A 15,897-nucleotide genomic window follows, 5' to 3' on the forward strand; every position below is an offset into this window, starting at 1 on the left:
AGTCATTGTGCTGTCACGAACGAAATTCATATAGTCTAGTGATGTATGGGTCAAGTGTTAATTTGTTATAGACAAAAAAAAGGGTATTAGATACAATTATATATACTGTATTTGATTAAAATCTAGGGAAAACTAATACTATGTGAAAGCCGTAAGAAAAATACAACCATATCAATTAAAATTGGATCTTCTTCTCCAAAATCAAAGCTCGATTTCGATAGACCCTTGGCCTATTCATCCAAAAACTGTTACAAAAAATGGAAACAGAAAAGAAATAACTATAGAAAAGCAAAAATAGAAAGAATAAAAACGGCAGCCGAAATTGTAAGATCCACTTAAGCCGACGACTTCTTGGAAAATAAGCTTTCAAATGCTCTTTGACATCGATGATTACTCATTTCCCCCCTTAGTTCCATTACACTTGCTTGCTTTCATCTTTACCATTACCATCATTCTCTTTTGTTTTCCTTTATCATTTATTTTGATTTTATTATTTCAAATTAATTATATCTAAAGGTGGTAATTAAATTAATGGTGTGTGTGCAACTGGATTAAAGAAGCCATATATATAAAAGTACATGACTTCCAAATTCCACCTTCTTCGTCTTCTATCTCCTATATATACCTCAATCTCTTTCACACACTTCCTCTGGTTCCACATCATCTTCTCTATATAATCTTCTTCTACACGCGCGCACACACACACACACACACACAACCAGAGATATATCGTCACCAATGAATCTGCCACCGGGATTTAGGTTTTTTCCGACTGACGAAGAGCTCGTCGTTCACTTCCTCCACCGGAAAGCTTCCCTCTTGCCTTGTCACCCTGACGTCATCCCCGACCTCGATCTTTACCATTACGATCCTTGGGACCTTCCCGGTATATATACGCATATCTCTCTCCCTCTCCCTCTCTATATATGTGTATGCATCATGCAGCATGATCACAATGATCCCATAGTTTACTAAACATGCATGCATATATTGTCAAATATGTATATGTATTTAATTACGCTTGTAGTATCCATGTAGGTGAGTATCATCTATGTACATGTATAGTTGACGATATATATGTTGATCCAATTGTAAGGACACAGATTGATTGTTGTCACCAACTTAAGTAACCAATCTGTCTTTTTGCTTTCTTTTTAATAGTACACTTTTGTTGGGTTGCTCTTTTTAAGGATTGTTTTTGTTTCCAAAATCTTGCCATACACACAAATATTTACCTAATAATTTTCTTTTTTATTCTCTTGGAAGGAATCTATTAATTGGGTGAACCATTATTAGCATTGCTTTGTTCATAGTCATACATGTGCACCAATTTCAATCATTCGATCTCATGATACACCAACACAATCAATCATATATGTATTATGCACACTCACCAAAAACATGTACGTAGACATACACATACAAAGAAATACACATATATAATATATGAGTGATGTTTTAGCAAACACTTAACTAGTTAGATCACTAGCATGCATATCCTAAAAACATCGAATATTATTATGTGGATAAATCGTCAAAACTATATGCTAACATAAAAAAAATTTACGTATAAACTACAGGGAAAGCTTTGGGAGAAGGGAGGCAATGGTACTTTTATAGTAGAAAGACGCAAGATAGATTAACAAGCAATGGGTACTGGGGATCAATGGGAATGGACGAGCCAATCTACACAAGCTCCACACACAAAAAAGTGGGTATCAAAAAGTATCTAACTTTTTATCTCGGAGATTCTCAGACTAACTGGATCATGCAAGAATATTCCCTCCCCGATTCATCTTCTTCATCTAGTCGATCTTCTAAGAGATCAAGCCGTGCTTCTTCTAGTTCTAGTCACAAACCCGTGAGTACCCTTTTGTTTCGTAAGCCTAAAGTTGTCAACTTTTAACTTAAAATTTACATTTTCCTTTCAACATAAAATTAGAAGTTGATCTCCACGTGGCATGGATCTTTGTGTGCAGGATTACAGCAAGTGGGTGATATGCAGAGTGTATGAACAAAATTGCAGTGAGGAAGAGGAGGATGATGAGACAGAACTCTCATGTTTGGATGAAGTGTTTTTGTCTTTAGATGATCTTGACGAAGTAAGCTTACCGTAATAAATACAGAAGAACCCAAGAAAAAAAAAAAAGGTTTAGTGGGCAATTATTTCTAAAATCTTTGTACCAAAAAAAAAAAAGGAAAAGGAGAATGACATCATTCTTACAAGCTATATGTTGTAAAATTAGCAATCCTCAATTTGCAAGCAAGAATCAAAAAAATCTTGTTGTATTTTTATTTTTAAGATTCAAAATATATATTTTATTATTTTTCATACTGATTGGTTTTAAGATATACCAATCTATTATGTTAGCTGTTCTGCATATTATATAGGAGAAGTGAACTAATTTTGGCAAATATTAGACTGAAAACTTCTTAATAAATTTTTGTAATATATGAATACCTTCATCGATCGGTCTATTTTAAAGATATACCAATCTGATAATATGGTATAGATCTATAGATTTATTCTGGAATTCAATCATAACCCTAAACTGATTGGGATGTGTAGGCATCACAATTTAAAATTTAAAATTAGAATATATCTCGTCTTTTTGCCTAATGTACCTAAGGTTAGGAGAGAAACCATCAAACTAGTGTGGGATAAAATTGCAGCCTACTTCTCAGCCTATAAACATATATTATTATTGGTAGAAAACGGATTAGAGTTTTTGACTAACAAGATCCAAAACACTAGAAGATTTATATAATGGGAAATAATGATTATGTTACCACTGGATGCATGCAAATGAGACTAAAAAATTAGCCCCCCATGTTGGCGAATAATCATGGGGAAAGGCTAATAGTGTGTTAAAAAAGTTATAGCGACCAAACTAACTTTTGGCTTCTTCTTTTTTTCGTTTCTTTTTCGTTCTTTCTTTCTTGAAAGTTTATATGATTCTAGCTTAGTTTCTAACTCAACAAACAAACCAACACATACGAATTATAGTTCTCTCTTTTTTAGATGGATGGGGACAGGCAGCTTGGAAAATAATTTTTCTAAAAATAACTTGTGGCCGTAAGTTTAGGTGTCCAATACGTATATCGTAGAATCAGATTTGCTCTTGAATGTTATATATTCTATAATACGTACATAGCCAAATACTCGAGAAGAATACAAAAGTAATTTTTTATTTATTTTTCTCCTTGTGACTGCTTGTGAAGTCACAGGTGAGATAAATCAAATGTAACTTTTGTGAAAAGAGTGAAAAATATCTATTTTTGATGAGTCAGTCCTAAGTTAAAAAAGAACAAAAAGGTTTTGAAGAAAATAAAATTTGATTATGTCGAGTACATAATTTTTCAAGTGTAGCCTTTAAAATTGATATACGGGTGGCCTACACCTGATCCAGTTTAGGGTAGGATTGCTATTTAGTTAATGATTTATAAGACTTGGGCAATTGAGAGCCTTTTTCTCCAAGTTATAGTCTCTCTCTCTATATAGATCTTTGATTGGGTTTAGTAGTTGTCTTGTGTCGCCGAGCCAAGCAACATAGTCTTTCTACGTTTATTAAGTTTTTTTTCTTCCCAGTATATATATAGTTTTATGGGTGCTTGCTTAGCAAGCACTGACTCATGCATGATGCAAGCACCTTGAATATATTAAATAATAAGAATAAGAAAATCTAAAAGAATAAAAGATTTCAAGTTGGGATTTTAGATCATTGTATAGTTTGGGATTGGCTGTGGAGATTTTCATGGTATTGCTCTGTTTTTGAATTTAACAAACTCATAATCAGAAAACCGAATACTTTCAATGGAAACTGCAGTATGTAAACTTATCTACGCAATGGGTTTCTTTCTAACCAGTAAATGTTTTTATCTTGTTTATTGTAAATTTCGAGAGACGATTGCATGGAATTTTACATGGCATTGCAAATTAATTATCAAGATCCAATCTGGTTCACCTAAAAATGTGGATTTCGTAAGGGCCATTGGTTGGATTAAGCATTCGTTGCTTACACAGACGAAATAAAAACCAGGGTTTGGTTGGTTCTTGGAAGTTGGAATGCAGAATGGCAAACCAATAGAAACAATAGAAGATTCATTTGATTAAAAAACACAGAGTGCATATTTTCATGAACTTGTTTTTTTTCTTTGGAATGTTTTATAGTATCTAATAGGTTTTTGTAATTCTTTTGACAATCCTATGAAAAGCTGAAGAGAGTTTGATGGATGAGAGGGGATATAGAAGTGTTCTATGAAGAGAAGTGTTCTATGAAGAGAATGTTACCTTTCCTGACGTTTGAAAGCTGACATTCTCTGTTTGAATTTGTAGTCCCCGAAAACATAATCTGGGAAGAGCCTGTCATGTGATTTCATAAAATCAAGTTGAGCCTGTGTGAATGTTGGGAGTCCATCATCAGAAGGTGACCATTCTTCGTTTATCTTCATAGTTTGAAGTCCAGCAGAAGTTGAAGGCAAGTCTGGTTTTGGCGTCACTTTTTCTACTCCAACAGAGCCTGGTTTTGGCGTCACTGCTTCAAGTCCATCAGACGGTGGAGATAAGGCTGGATTCTGCGTCACTGTTTCGATTCCATCAGAGGGTGACGACGACAAGTCTGATATTTGCGTCACTGTTTCGATTCCATCAGAAGGTGACGACGACAAGTCTGTTATTTGCATCACTGTTTCGATTCCATCAGAAGGTGACGACGACAAGTCTGGTATTTGCGTCACTGTGTCGAGTCCGTCAACAGAAGGTGAGGAGCCCTGAACCGCAGTGGTTGTACTGCTGCTGAGATTGGCTGTAGCAGTAGTAGATATGGGAGTTTGGACAGGTACTGGGTCGCTGGTGGTTGTGTTGGGCTGGCTAGAGGAAGGTCTTGTGGGAAGTGAGTCTCTGCGGCGGTTTCTTCTGGTTGGTGTTTGGCTGGCAAAGAGAATTGGAGGAAAGTCCTTTTCAGAGGTTAGCTTATAGGGGTCAGATCCATGGGGTAGGAGCGGAAGAAGTGGTGGTGGTCTCTGATAAAGATAGATAAGAGGCCGAGGCCGGTGAAAGTATGGGTATGGCTGCAGGTGCAGGGGATTCTGCAGAGTAAATTGGAGTCTTGAGTTGTTCGTTTCTGACACAAAAAGGTTTATCATAGAAGAATAAAGTGTGGGTTTGAGATCAACTTACAGCTCTTAGAAACTGCGGATTAAATGGGTGTTGCTGAAGTGGAAAAGGAGTAGCTTGTCTTGGTGTGAGGATGAATGGTTCAGCAGAAGCTTGCAGCTTTGATGGCTTAGCAGCCTAATAAACATAGAGATCAAAGCAAATGAGAACTGGTTATGAGCTTATTATGATTCTTCAGAAGTCCTGATACAGAATGAGTTGTGAAGTACAAAACCTTTGGTGTACATGGACTATATGCCAACATCTTTCCCTTGCCAGCTGAAGAAGGTTGCTGAGACAGAGTGGTTTCCTGCAAAATCACCAAAAAAAACTCTTTAACACATACATTTCAACACATAACTATGAGCCTAAAGGGATACACAATCTTTGCTTCTCTTGAATGTATCAAGGCTCTGTAATTCAACATTATCTGTACTTGTAATCATGTTCAACACAAATAGACATTTCTAACTTTATCTGATTCAGCTTCCTTTCATTTATAAACAGTCCTGAAATGGCATCAAAGCACTGACGTCTAGCAAACTCTATGTTATGACCATTGTGGAAGATCACAGCCAGTGTTTCTTAAGTAACTCAGTGATGTTCTTACGAGTATGTAAACAACAGAGATATAATAAAGACGAACCTGGTTACTTCCTGATTCGCTTATAGGACTGCTAAACTCTGTATCCTTCTTGTGCTGACTCCGGGAGATGGAAGAAAGTGCTGTTCCTCCAAGAGAGATGGAAGGAGACTCTGAAACCTTCTTTTTAGTGGCTGATGTGACCAGAACACCATCCATCAAGACTCCTTCATCTGAGCATGAAACCGGAAAGCGCCTACGAGGGAGTGGATCTGACTTTGCGTCACGTAAGCATTGGAGCAGGAGTGACTTTGCATTGCTAATGCTGTAATTCCTTTTTAGGAGTCGCAGGACTTAAAAGCGATGACATTTTATGTTGGAAACGTCCCTGCCGGATCTTATCCATCGGCCAAGTCTGAGGACTCTGCTTCGGCGTCTTGTAATCAACCTCATTGTAGACAAACGGCTCGTCTTTGTCCATCACGTCGCTACAGACTTGAAAAGTTAGACATTTTCAAATCAAAATCACCAGAGAATTTGCAATTTAAACCCAAAAAAACAAACAACGAATCACCAGAGAAGTGTCTTCGACTTATTCGCTGTTCCTCCCTGCCGCTAAAAGCTTTCCGATTAAACTTTGACAATCTGAACAACGTAATCGAGAGCACAAGACGATAAGTTTCAGATTCAATCAAGCGTTATAAGAACCACCGCAGAAACATTTTCCCGCCAAATTTTCACGATCACGATTCACGAGAAAACGCTAAAATCTACCAAAATCTTCATCAAACAACTTGACGAAATCGAAAGCGAGAACGATCGAAGTAGAAACGAACAAGAAGAAACCAAAAATTCGCGATCCTAAAATCAAAACCTAGAGTAGTTGCGGAATCGGGAAAGGGGGAAAAAAACACAGATTCAATCGCGATAGAGCTAAGATCCAAAGCTCGAAATTGGAAGATGAATCAAGATCGCTTACCTAGAAATCGAGATCGAGTAGCTAATTCATGCTCTTATGATCCGATCGCATCACGAAGCTTGCTCTGAAAAAAACAAAATCTCCACGGGAAAGAGAGAGAAGAGGGAAAAGATCTGTTTCAAAGAGACGAGTGTCGTTAGCTTAACCGCCTCAGTGGATATATAAAGGCTAACGGAAAAGGTAACGGCGAAGTTAAGGTGCCGTGATCCAATTCGATGATGGCTTGACTTGGCTTTGACTGTATTTTAACTTTAACGGCGTTTCTTTGACCTTCTACTTAACCGGTTGAGATGAACTTAAACCAAAAGACTATTTTAACCAAAATGATTTGATCATTCGATTCGACTCGGTAAGCTCCGGTTTTTTCTTGAAACAAAACACAACATAGAAGAACACTTTTACTACATTGCAACATTCCCAACAATAGTCAAATAAACAAAGGACTAGGGTTCGAGCCATCGACTAGATGGTCAAGTGAATACTTAAGACTAGACCAAACAAAAACAGAGACCCATGAAATGTACATAAGGACCCAAAGAGATACAAAAAAAAAAAAAAACCCAAAAACTATACATATTACATAAAGCTTTAAGCTTTACACAGATTCTAGCTTTGTTACACACATAGAGAAGAAGCTTTCAAATTCCATCAATGGAGTGTTTGTTGGTTCATGCTACCACCAAGCAGAGACATTAGCCCACCGCCGTGAACTCTCTCCTCAGGAATCATAAAGTCAAAGATGTTCCTCCCATTGCTGCCACTACTGTTGTTGTTTGTTTCCATTTCGGGTCTCTCACTGTTTGAGAAGCTCAAGGACTTCATTGATGGAGGAACAAGAACCTGCATTGGTATCATCAGCTTCTGTCTTTTCTCCGGTTGATGATGCAGCGGTGGAAGAGGGCGATCAATGGAGTCCGTGCAATCAGATACCACGCTGACTCCAGATTGCGAATGATCAGTGGTAGTAGTAGTAGTGGTAGTTGCAGTTGTTGTGGTATGGGAAGAAGTAGAGACTAGGCCACGGAATAGTCCAGGTCCAATCAAACCAATCTTGCTTCCAGCTTTATCCTGAGACATACTGTTATGCGCAGCGCATAAACCGCTCTTTCCTCTAGCGAACTTCTCGCATTTCCAATCCCCTCCCCATGAGCAACGTTTCCCACCACCGTGTGCCTTGCAGAAGTCAGTGCTACCTTGTGCACTCTTCTCACAACCATCAGACTTACACCGTTTCCCACCACCGTGCTTCACGCAACAATCAGTCCGTCCACGAGCGCTCTTTGTGCACCCGGTCACAACACATCTCTTCCCACCACCGTGAGCTACACAGAAACTAGTCCCACCGTGAACACTTTTAGGACAAATACCTCCACCATCAAACATACAACGTTTTCCTCCACCATGTGCTTTACACAGCGGAGTACTACCTTCTGCTCCCTTTGTACATCCCGCAAATATGCAGCGTTTCCCGCCACCATGAGCTTTGCAGTAGTTTGTACTTCCTTGAGCACCTTTTGTACAGCCTGAAGACTGACAACGCCGTCCACCACCGTGGGAAATACAAAGGCCAGCTTGTCCTTCAGCACTTCGTGTACAGCCTTCAATCCGACACCTTTTACCACCACCATGCTTGATGCAGAGCCCGGATTTGCCACGTGCAGCCTTAGCACATCCCTCAGGGAATCCACAACGTCTTCCACCACCATGAGATATGCAGAAGTCTGTTTTCCCTTCAGCGCTCTTTGTACATCCCAAGTGTTGGCATCTCTTTCCTCCTCCATGAGCTTTGCAGAAAGTGGTTTTGCTCTCAGCACCTTTGTTGCAGCCTGGCTTTTGGCACCTCTGCCCACCTCCATGGCCAATGCAGAGCCCTGAAGCTCCTCTAGCTCCTTTCACACATCCCATGAACTTGCACTTCTTTGGGTTGCTCATCCTTTGCTGAGAAGACGTGGCAGATGCCGTCCTATCAGAGAAGGCACCTATAGAGAACTCTGACTCATGGCTCAGCTGTGAAGTATAGGCCTCAGTTCCAAAATTAGTACTACACTCTTGCATTCTTGAAGGTTTTCTAACAGTTTCCGTTCTTGGAGCAAAAAGAAGCGATGGCATAAAGCCGCCAGATCGCCTTGCAGATGTAGAACCCTCATCAACTACAGCTTGGGAAACATTAGTATCCGCATATGTCAACAACGAACAATCAAGTCCGCTGAAAGCATCCGTGGTCACAGCGGGAGGACCAAGTTGCAGAATTGAGTTACCTCCTCCTGATGAGAGTTCCTGAACACTCCCGGAAGAAGCTGAACCTTTGTTACTATTATCATTAACCTTGACATTGTAGTAGTAGGAAGGCGGTGTTGGACCTAAACCGAGAACCAACCGGCAACCACCATCAGGACAATTAGAAACATCGGAACAAAGCTTATGATTATGGTGAGAGGTCCCAATTAATCTCCCAGCTGCACTGCTTCCAAGACATTTCAAGCTAAGAGCAGTATCACCGAAACTGTCAAGCTTTGCAATACCATTGCCACGAGAAAAGTGAACAACACTCTCGTTCAAATCCATATGAAGAGTAGATATAGAAGAAGGATGCAGAACTGACGACTAAAACAAGAAAATACTTAGGAACACCTTTTGTAAAAGCTATAAACATAAAAGCAACTTGAGATATAAACATCTCCCACCACTGACAAATCCCCATGTATCTGCCCTGTCCATCTTCAAGAATGGTTAAAGAGCAAGACCTTTCCTGCAGCAGTTAAAAAAATCATCTAGTCAGTCAGTAGAAAGCTTGTAGTAAGTAGAGCAATAACACTAAAGATGACATGAGACTAATCAATCATCAAAAAAGAAGCATGTGAGTAAATAATAGTGTGTGTGTAAATAACACAAGTTGAAGTTTAGGAAGTAAAGAGATACCAATGTACAGGACCAATAATTGGTTACAACTATGTCTGAAAGGACCAAGTACCAACCAAAATAACTTATGGTGGCTGGCAACATTGTAGCCTTATAGGTAAAAGTGAAACGTGAGGGGTACATCTTTCTATGCTCAAATAAATTCGAAAATTTCCCACACAAACAAAAAAAAATAAAAGCAGATGGGAAAGAAAGGATAAGATAAGATTGGTTTACAGATTAAGTATACACATTGAAACTCAATAATTTTTGTTAGCTCAAAATAAGAATTACATATGTTAGACTTTTTGAAAACTTGTAATATAAATTGGAAAGTCAACTTTGATAAGTGATAAGTGATAACAACAATGCCCCCTCACCCTCAGGATTTTTTTTTCCATTGTAAACAAAAAAGATCCAAACATAAATAAACAAGATCTAAGGAAATACTAATTGTTATATTAAAAACACCATGGAATTGGAATCAACAAGATTCTGAATCTCTATATCAACACACAAGTTTTTACCTTTGAGGAAGAAGATCTAAAATTTCACAACAAGACTATAGAAAATTGACTGTGCAACCAAAGTAAGAAAAAAAAAACAAACAAACATAACATAACCAATCATTAAAGAAATCATCATACTCTAAAGTATTTAAACAGGTGAAGAAAAGAAAAAAAAACCCTAAAAAGAGTATGAGACAATTACACACACAAATAACATCAGGAGAAAAAAAAAAAACCATGCATTCTGGTTCATCAGTTATAACTCGATCAATCAGTAGTAATAGAAAGAAACAAAAGTAGAGAGAAAGGAAAAAATAACAACCTGATGGATCTGAGAGAGAGAGAGGGGTTCCGTAAGCAAAAGCCTCGTAAAGTGAGAATCTGCTGTTTCGTCTAAAATATCGAGGAAGACGAAACAATAGCGAAGAAGGAAGAAGAAACCAAAAACAAAAAACAAAAAAGACTGAAACAGGTGTCGATATATTAGCGGGCTACACAAAAATAGAGAGAGAGAAGGAAGAAAGAGATATTATTGTAGTAGTCTACTAGAGAGAGCGTGTTGTGTTTGTTGTATGCCTTCTTCTTCCTTTTTATTCATTCAGGAGAGGTCCTTTCCCTTCTCGTTTATAAACCGCGAGTGAGGGAATCCCAATGAATTACCCAATATACCCTCTGTCTCCGTCGATAGTAACGGTTCTGATTGGATGAGACAACGCTCTATTTTGGGAAATCTATTAAAAATCTGCTTTTCGATGAAAACGACGCCGTCTTTTTAGCTGAAAAAAGTCCTTTATGCCCCTCTCTTTTCCGTTTCCTGTTTTTTTTTTTTTTGTGTTTTTGCTGAGTGGTAGTGATGTTGCGACAAGTCACTTCTGTGATTCTTCTATAAATTAAAAGCAATATAACAACCGGTTACCGTCTTAACCGGTCAGAACTGATTCCTTTTCCTAATTGTTTATGACGTCATCGTCAATTTTATATGATTACATACAGCTTGGGGGTTTTTAAAAAAAATTTGTTGTATTGTGAATTTTTTAATGATGATATCAGCTGAATCAGTCTTAGCAAACTTATAATTGATGATGTATGTTTTTTTTTTTTTTTGTCATTTTATGTGTCGCTTTTTGTGGAAAAAAAAGAAAACGATTATTGTTTTCTCGTGCCAGGGTTATGGAGTAAAATATAGAATTAGCTAGCTGGCATCATTTAACCTAGTATTATTAAAAGTTTAATTAAGATTCCACTATCCAAATGCGAAGCACTTGTAAAAGTTGTAAGAGATTAAAGACTAATTATGTGATTCTGTTTCTTTACTTTATTTATGTACTTACATCTAGTATAGATCTATCTTGTATGTGGAATATGTTCTGTTTCTGTTCAAGCAAATTAAAGACATAGCTAAATCTTTTTATGTATCCTGAGTAGAACACTATAATGCATGTATATGTTTAAAAGAAGATACAAAAAGAAAGAGGAATATATATAATATATACCATTTAACAAAACGAAAACTAAAAAACACTGAAAATAAAATCTTTTAAATATCAAATTTATACAATACGGACCATGTATTAATACAATTGATGTCTTTGTCGTGGTGTGATGAAAAAATTGTCGCAAAGGACCACAACCATCGGACGAATGGTATTTTTAAAAAATGAAAAAAAATGAAAAATTTTGATTTTTATGTTGTTCCAAGAGGCAAATCCTATTACGTCAGCCAATGAGGTTCCTTGCAGAGTGGAAGAATCTATCATAATATTTTAATTTTAACGAATTGTATATTAAAGAAAAAGTACAAAAAAAAAAAGACAATAAAATAAAAGGAATCTTTTACTATTATATATGAGTTGAGTCGGCGATTCCGTCAGCTTCGGCCTCAACTCTCCACGCGAACGGCTGACGTCGACATTGTTTTTTTACTTATTAAATAATTGTGTATGTGGAAACACGAAAGCCTTGTTGCTATATTTTAGACCATGTTTTTTTGGTTTTGACTTCATCATACATTAGCCATATAGGGATGGTTTAGGTTAGGTAGTTCGTTCGCACTGCATGCATACATTTTTATTTCAGAACAAATTATACCTACTATCTTGAATCATTCTACTAGGCTCATGGATGGTTTTTTTTTTTTCAATTTAAATTTGTTGGGAAATTAACAACATAGGGCCCAAGTCCAGCCCAACTTCTACTACATTAGCAAGAACATGCCAAGTTTAGTGAACGTTATGCTTGATGAAAGTTTTAATCTTCCTTCTAGTCTGATTCGGTTTACGACTCTACCCTTTTACTCAAACGTATAAAAACTGCTAAATTAGCTTTTTTTATGCTCTAATAGTAAAGGAATCGAGAGTAAAGCTTATCTTTACAATTTACAAGTCACAATGCTTCTGCAGATTTTTTTTGTTCGCCGTTTTTCCTTTTAATATGTTTTTTTTTCTTTAAATTTAATGATCTAAAACGATTGGGAAGCTCGTTCAAAACTAAGAACGACCACAAGTATAACAATAATAATCGAAAACAATATCTGGCCTTGCTCCTTCACAATCTCTCTCTCCTCTACCCAAATCCCACCATATTCAAGATCCCACCAGTCCTTTGTACCGAGCGTACGACATTATGATGACAAACATGACTGCACAAACTGTCCCCGTCAAGCCCACGACCTGCACCACCACCAACAACAACAAACAGATCAACATAGGTTATACTATTGAGAGAGTTCTTCGTTTTTATTCTCATGGGAATCGAATTTTGGTTTCGTACATATTTGAAGATGTATCCATGATCGTCGTTCCATGTGTATGGAATGTTCATCCCGAAAATTCCAGCGACAAGCGAGTACATTGATAAGCAAACTGTTCCAGAACTTAACACAAGCTCCAACTGCAAGATTTTGAACATCATCAAGAAGAGAAGCTCAAGAAGATGATATTAAAAACTCTGCTTCAAGCTTTCACGATTCACGTACCTGAATAAGCTGATTCCGATGATTGTCTAGCTGTGAAAACAAAACCAATTGCTTTAATAAAGTAGGCCATTATTACTTGTGAGGATTCACATATCAGAAACCACCAAACACATGTTAAAAAAGAATTGGAGGTTTCGTTTTTGGGTACCTGGATGTTAATGTAGTCCTCTGTGTCATCAATATACTCACGTAGCTGCATCAGAACCAAAGATTAAGAATTGTTTTTTTAAGTCAAAAAGTCATGCGAAAAAGAACAGAACGAAAAAGGAGCAAGGGGATAACTGTTGTTAATCTGTTCAAAGTGCTGTCGATCTGCATGAAGTATGCCTGCAAAGGTATCAAAACGTTTTGTATTTAGACTTCAATGTGTATTCAATAGATAAGATGAATGATTTCGTGGAGAATTTAACCAAACCTCGAGCAACATTTCAAGTTCTTCAACATCATTTTCATCCCCACGAACTGTAGCTAAACTCGCTCTACTTGCTCTTGAAATCTTAGAACCTATGGTTGGGGAAGTAGGATACCAATTTGGTTCACCAACACTACTAACCGGTGAAGAAGCACTAGAAAGTTTCCTTGAAAGGTAAAGATCCGCCATATCATCGTCATCATCCAGCAACTGTTCGAGTTCATCTCTTACCTGCAAAAGGCGATGAAAAGCTTCTTTATTATTTATTCCCATTACAAACTTTTACATATACTCGAAAGTCATAAGACAAGATACCTGCTCACCTTTTGAACCCTAGCTGTCAACCGAGTCATGGCACTCTTCAACTTTCGAACTCTATCCAAATTACGGCTACTAATCTACAAGACGGAATTTGAAAACGCTGTTGGAAATTGGGATCACTGGTGATAATAATAAATGATGAGATACCCTACCTTTGAAGTAAGCTCATCCAAAGCAGGATAAGCAGCTGTTTCTAATTCTGTTGTCCTTGCAGCTAAGAAGCTACAGATTGCTTCCAAAGCTACTTCCAGCGCCCGAAACTCGAATGGCGATTCTATTTTTTGCAACAAGCAGACATTTCAATATACGAAAATGCAAAACGAGTTAAGGATGGAAATTTCCACAGATATTAGTTAGTTATTCTAGAAGAGGCAAGAGTCTCAGAGGGAAAATACCATCTTCTTCACCAGTATCAGCGTCGTTTTGAGCACCTGAGATCTCTTTCCCTTCTCCTTGACGTGCTGCATTGCCAACGGGTAAGCGTCTTTGAAGCTCCTCCAAAACTGGAATAACATTTTCATCAGACGGGTCCCGAAGCAAAACCTGTAATAAGCCAAGTCATTACTACAAGAAGAGAAAAAAGGTTCACTTTTTTTTAACAAATTAACGCATACTAAAAACTGAAAAATTAGCCAAATTTAGTCATATTGTGTTACTACTACAAGAAAGAACCAAACTCCAACAAATCTGTTCAAACAACTCAAAAACCAAAATCTTTCTACTGCAAAACCCTATAAATCAAAGTGAAACTAACCTCGTCGGAAGTGATAATCGCCTTAATATGCTGCATCAGCCAACACAAACCAAAAAAAAAAAGAAAAAACTAATCACACTAGGAACAAATAAAATAAAATAAAACAAAGTAATCACACAGTGAACAAAATAAACAAATAAAAACCTCTAAATTGAGGACAATGGCTCTCTCACGGCCAAGAATAGTAGAAGGGTAAGATAAATTAGGGTCGAGAATGCGGAGATCGCGAGCGTGGATCTGGACACGGTGCATGATAGCATACTTATCGAAATCTTGAGATGTGCTCTGTCCCATAGCATCAATAAGAGCCCAATTCAGCGTTTTCTTCTTCACCGTCACAACCGCTGAAGGATCCGCCGGTACCACATACCCGTTTTGCGCCATCTCTTACCCCTCCCAAAAAAAAAAAAAACAATTCCTTTCTTCAACACCGTCCACTTCCACGCCGTTCTGAAACAAATTCAACAACCACCAACCATGAACGGAAAAAAAAACCCAAATTTTGGAAAACTTAAAGAAGGGAACAAAAAATAAAGAAGAAGAATCTAACCTTTTGAGCTCAAGTGTTCATGCGAATTCGACGGAGAAAACAATACCCTAATGGATTCAAAAAAGCTAATTCTCGTCCTGTATGCTCTTTTCTTTTCATTAATAAGATTTGCTCAAATCTTTCTTTCTAGATTTTGTTTTGTTTTGTAATTTTTTTTTTTTAGTTTAGGTTTGGTTTTTGTGTTGTGTGTGTTTTGCTTTCCGAGTTTTTAACAGTTTCAGAAAAAAAGGAAAACGTGAGATTTTCTATTAGAGGTGAATCTAATTTTCAACTCAAAACCGTAGATAACCGAATTAAACCGGTGTAATTTGTGCGTTTTTTAGTTCGAATCACCCCGATGTAGCAGTATCCGACCGGTATATCCGATTTTTTTGGGGTTAATAATAATTTAGAGATTATTCGCTTGAATCATAATAATTTATCCTACTAACAAATAAAAAAAGAATAGCAGGATAACTACTCAGAAATTGCGAAATATCTGTTTGAATAACTAAAAGTTTATTCAAAATCATGTTAGTATAGTTTAGGTAAACTAACTAAATATTATTTGAAACTATCACAAAAATTTTAACCAAAAAAAAAAAAAAAGAACCTATCCCAAATCAATATCAAATATATATATCTCACTCTTTTTTTTGCTTAAGATATTTCCAATAGTAATTTTAGTTTTTTTCTGGTTACTTGAGCTTTTTTTTTTGCTTGACATATACACCCATAATTTTCGGACACAAGAAACTGAAAAAAAAAAAAAAAAAAAAAAAA

The 15,897-nt window shown here is 37.1% G+C and overlaps 4 protein-coding genes across 4 annotated transcripts; 1 reads left to right on the forward strand and 3 right to left on the reverse strand.

The window, feature by feature from the left end:
* LOC104727083 (NAC domain-containing protein 104) lies at positions 576 to 2,334 on the forward strand. Its single transcript, XM_010446088.1, has 3 exons — positions 576 to 886; positions 1,581 to 1,861; positions 1,980 to 2,334. Exons 1-3 carry the CDS (start codon positions 739 to 741, stop codon positions 2,115 to 2,117), a joined length of 567 nt encoding a protein of 188 aa, XP_010444390.1. The 5' UTR covers positions 576 to 738; the 3' UTR covers positions 2,118 to 2,334.
* On the reverse strand, positions 4,288 to 5,145 carry LOC104729070 (mucin-17-like). The gene has a single exon (XM_019232147.1). The coding sequence runs from the start codon at positions 5,143 to 5,145 to the stop codon at positions 4,288 to 4,290; it is 858 nt and encodes a 285-aa protein (XP_019087692.1).
* LOC104727084 lies at positions 7,103 to 10,465 on the reverse strand (the record flags this gene model as incomplete). Its single annotated transcript, XM_010446089.2, is given in 2 exon segments — positions 7,103 to 9,466; positions 10,447 to 10,465. A coding segment is annotated over 1 exon segment (1,917 nt). The 3' UTR covers positions 7,103 to 7,365.
* LOC104727085 (magnesium transporter MRS2-2) lies at positions 12,466 to 15,292 on the reverse strand. Its single transcript, XM_010446090.2, has 12 exons — positions 15,136 to 15,292; positions 14,730 to 15,035; positions 14,586 to 14,615; positions 14,227 to 14,374; positions 13,984 to 14,105; positions 13,834 to 13,908; positions 13,514 to 13,741; positions 13,381 to 13,425; positions 13,247 to 13,291; positions 13,099 to 13,128; positions 12,894 to 13,013; positions 12,466 to 12,793 (listed from the first exon to the last, which is right to left on the reverse strand). The coding sequence occupies exons 2-12, from the start codon at positions 14,967 to 14,969 to the stop codon at positions 12,707 to 12,709; spliced, it is 1,170 nt and encodes a 389-aa protein (XP_010444392.1). The 5' UTR covers positions 14,970 to 15,035; positions 15,136 to 15,292; the 3' UTR covers positions 12,466 to 12,706.

This window comes from Camelina sativa, chromosome 11, assembly GCF_000633955.1.
Source record: "Camelina sativa cultivar DH55 chromosome 11, Cs, whole genome shotgun sequence".
Classification (NCBI taxonomy): Eukaryota; Viridiplantae; Streptophyta; class Magnoliopsida; order Brassicales; family Brassicaceae; genus Camelina; species Camelina sativa.